Genomic DNA, 3,013 nt, shown 5'->3' with positions numbered 1-3,013 from the left:
TGTTGTACCCTAAGGGCACAAGATAAGAAGCTAAATATAGAAATTTAATTTTGAAAATTTTGTTTTCATAATCCTAAAAGTTTAAAAAATTATCTTTTCAATGCAACATTTATTTTTCAATTCTATTTTTAAATCTTTATCTTGAGTACATAAGTTAGCATTTTCATTATTTAAATAGGAAATTCTTTCAAAAAGAATAATTATTTAAATAGGAAATGAAATAAATGCTTAGTCAAACTTTTTTGTTGAAAGATGCTTGGTCAAACTTTTTTAAATGCTTTTAAATACACCGATTCATGAAATTCATAATAGGTGAAAAGCAAACACAAAAAGAAAATATTAATATGAAATAAATTTTGTAATAAAAAATGATTTTACAATAAAATGAAACAAGTCTTAAATGCACCGATACAACAAAATACTCAACTGCAATTTCTCTCATTCAATAAAACTACAATTTCTCTCTGGTGTTCTATACATCATTTCAGTACAAAATTATTATTATTTTGCTCTCACAATGACTTCTTTTTTACTTTTATGCGTAGTCGTCGTTGCTCTGATGAATTTCCAGCCACCACCAATGACGCGTCGTCGTCGCCGTCAATCCAATTTGTCGTCGTTGCCAGAAGTTATCCTCCCTGACGAGGTTATCACTGAAATACTATCGTGGCTTCCAGTCAAATCGCTTATGAAGATGAAGTGCGTCAGTAAGTCATGGAAGAGTCTTGTCTCTCATCCTCCATTCATAAAAATGCACCTTAGTCGATCTACACGAAACCCATACTTCTCATCAATAGTCCTTACACAAGGTTATCATCTGCATTATAGTTTTGTACACTTTCCTGTTAGTCGTTTACTGGAAAACCATTGGATCAGACATCCTAAGGATCCTTACTTCCGATTGAGTGATAAGAATTGTAGCGTGGTTCTTGGTTCCTGCAATGGATTGATTTGCTTGCTCGGTTATTCTATCAACGAGAGTAATAACAACAAGAAAGTGTGGTTCCGTTTCTGGAACCCCGCTACCAGACAAATATCTAATGTATTAGGATCTGATGTCTATTATCATAACATGAGTTATTTCAGATTGACTGCGTTTGTGTTTGGTTATGATAGTTCAACCGAGACTTATAAGGTGGTGTCCTTAAGTTCAACTGGCAGCCAAGTGAGGGTCTTTAATTTGGGTGATAATGTTTGGAGAAGAATTCAAAGATTTCCATTGGGTGATATTCCAGTGGTTCATAAATCCAATTTGTGTGATGGCGTATATTTGGATAGCACTGTTAATTGGTTGGCCACTCGTACCGATTATAATGGTGTTATGAAATTTTTGATTATATCTCTTGATCTAGCTACAGAGACATACAAACAAATGCTTCTCCCTTCTGACGAGGGGTTACGTAAATGGGGAAATGTTTGTGTGTTGATGAACTCCTTGTGTGTTTATCATGATTTAAAAGAAACTGATTTTGTTATATGGAAATTGATGGAATTTGGAAATGAAAATTCTTGGACCCAATTCCTTAAAATCAGGTACCGGGATGTTCAATTGTATCATGAAATTGGTCATAGCGCGGTTTTCAAAATAAGACCATTGCATCTATCTGAGAATGGTGATACTTTGGTGTTGGCAAACAACCAATTGCAAAATAACCAAGCAATTCTCTACAACCGAAGAACTAACAAATCGAGGAAAACTAGAATGTACAATAACATATCTTGGTTATCCATCCACAATTATGTCGAAAGCTTGGTTTTAATCTGTTGAAAGTAAGTTTTTCTTCACTTAATTGATATACTTGTATGAATTTATGCATGAATATGTTTAATGAACCGACTTATCCTATTGCCATGTTTAAAACCCAATCATCTATGTATAGTTTAAGCATATAATGCATTTGCAATTCAATGTTGATGTTATTTCATGTTTAAATTTATGTGAATTCATGAAACTCGTTTCAATTGTGTGATTATTTCTCTTACTTCAAAAGATTTTTTATACATATGAAGAATCTTTTAATTGATCCTATTCAACTTTCAATTGTGCGATTATCTATGTATATTATTAGAATATAATGTTTTTTCAAATCGATACATATTGAATATTCTTGGTAAATTTACACCAATTCAAATACACTATTTTGGAAGGGAGGATTGTTTATTTCTATAGATGGTAATGATATAATATTGTGGTTGAATATAGTTTTTAATTGCATGAAATCTTTGAGTCACTTGTGCTACATACTTGCATTATTATATCTTAGTAGAAGCTAATTTCTTCAACTTTTTTCAAAGAAGGGATATGACTGCACTCTGAGAATTATTTCTTCACTTTTCTTGTGTCTTTGTACTTTTCATGTAGTTTGTTGTTTCAGTTCATAGCCTAACTTTGAGAAAATTCAATGTAATTGATGATACATGTCAAGATGGTAGGATGAAAGTAGCTTATTGTAGCTAAATTCTCTTCAGATATGGTACTTGTTCTATAGAAGACATTAATGGCCTTCGTGATGTCTATTTAGGGGTTTTTGGAAACATTCGTAGCAACTTATTGCTTAATAATTGTGATGTTTTTTCATTTCTACTCCTAGTTGTGTAATTTGAGTCCTTTTTTTGCAGGACCATTTAAGTATGATATGAATATAATTGTAGAGAGGTTGACCTCAAGTTGTTTAACCTCAAGTATGAAATGAAACTTGTTTGGTGTCTGACTGTTTTATTCATTTTGGTGCCGCGCTTAATCAATTGTAGTGCAATTTTTCTTTGTTTGCAGGTGTGGTCCAACTCTGCGTCAAGTTTCGTCATTTGATTTAAGTGGAAGTTGTATTGTTATGTGAAATAAGATGGATGCGATTTTATTATTCTTGCTACAAATGGTCCTTGGAGTCGTATTGTTTCCAAGGAACTTGTTCTTTTCTTGGGGTGTTGTGTTTTGTATGTTGTCTAATGACAATTTTGTAGTAGCAGGTGTATGCTTCTAAGACTTAGAACCTTTGTTTATGTCCAAACTTTT

The 3,013-nt window shown here is 32.4% G+C and overlaps 1 protein-coding gene across 1 annotated transcript; it reads left to right on the top strand.

The window, feature by feature from the left end:
* The first annotated feature begins 430 nt into the window (after positions 1–430).
* Positions 431–1,832, top strand: LOC146907514 (F-box/kelch-repeat protein At3g23880-like). Its single transcript, XM_085727375.1, has one exon. The coding sequence runs from the start codon at positions 518–520 to the stop codon at positions 1,766–1,768; it is 1,251 nt and encodes a 416-aa protein (XP_085583501.1). The 5' UTR covers positions 431–517; the 3' UTR covers positions 1,769–1,832.
* The last annotated feature ends 1,181 nt before the right edge of the window (positions 1,833–3,013 follow it).

The sequence above is a fragment of the Medicago sativa genome, chromosome 7 (assembly GCF_051527215.1).
Source record: "Medicago sativa cultivar Bolivia chromosome 7, Bolivia_mono, whole genome shotgun sequence".
In the NCBI taxonomy this organism is placed as follows: domain Eukaryota; kingdom Viridiplantae; phylum Streptophyta; class Magnoliopsida; order Fabales; family Fabaceae; genus Medicago; species Medicago sativa.
Note: the sequence above shows the minus strand (reverse complement) of the source record. Positions and strands in the feature narration are given on the sequence as shown.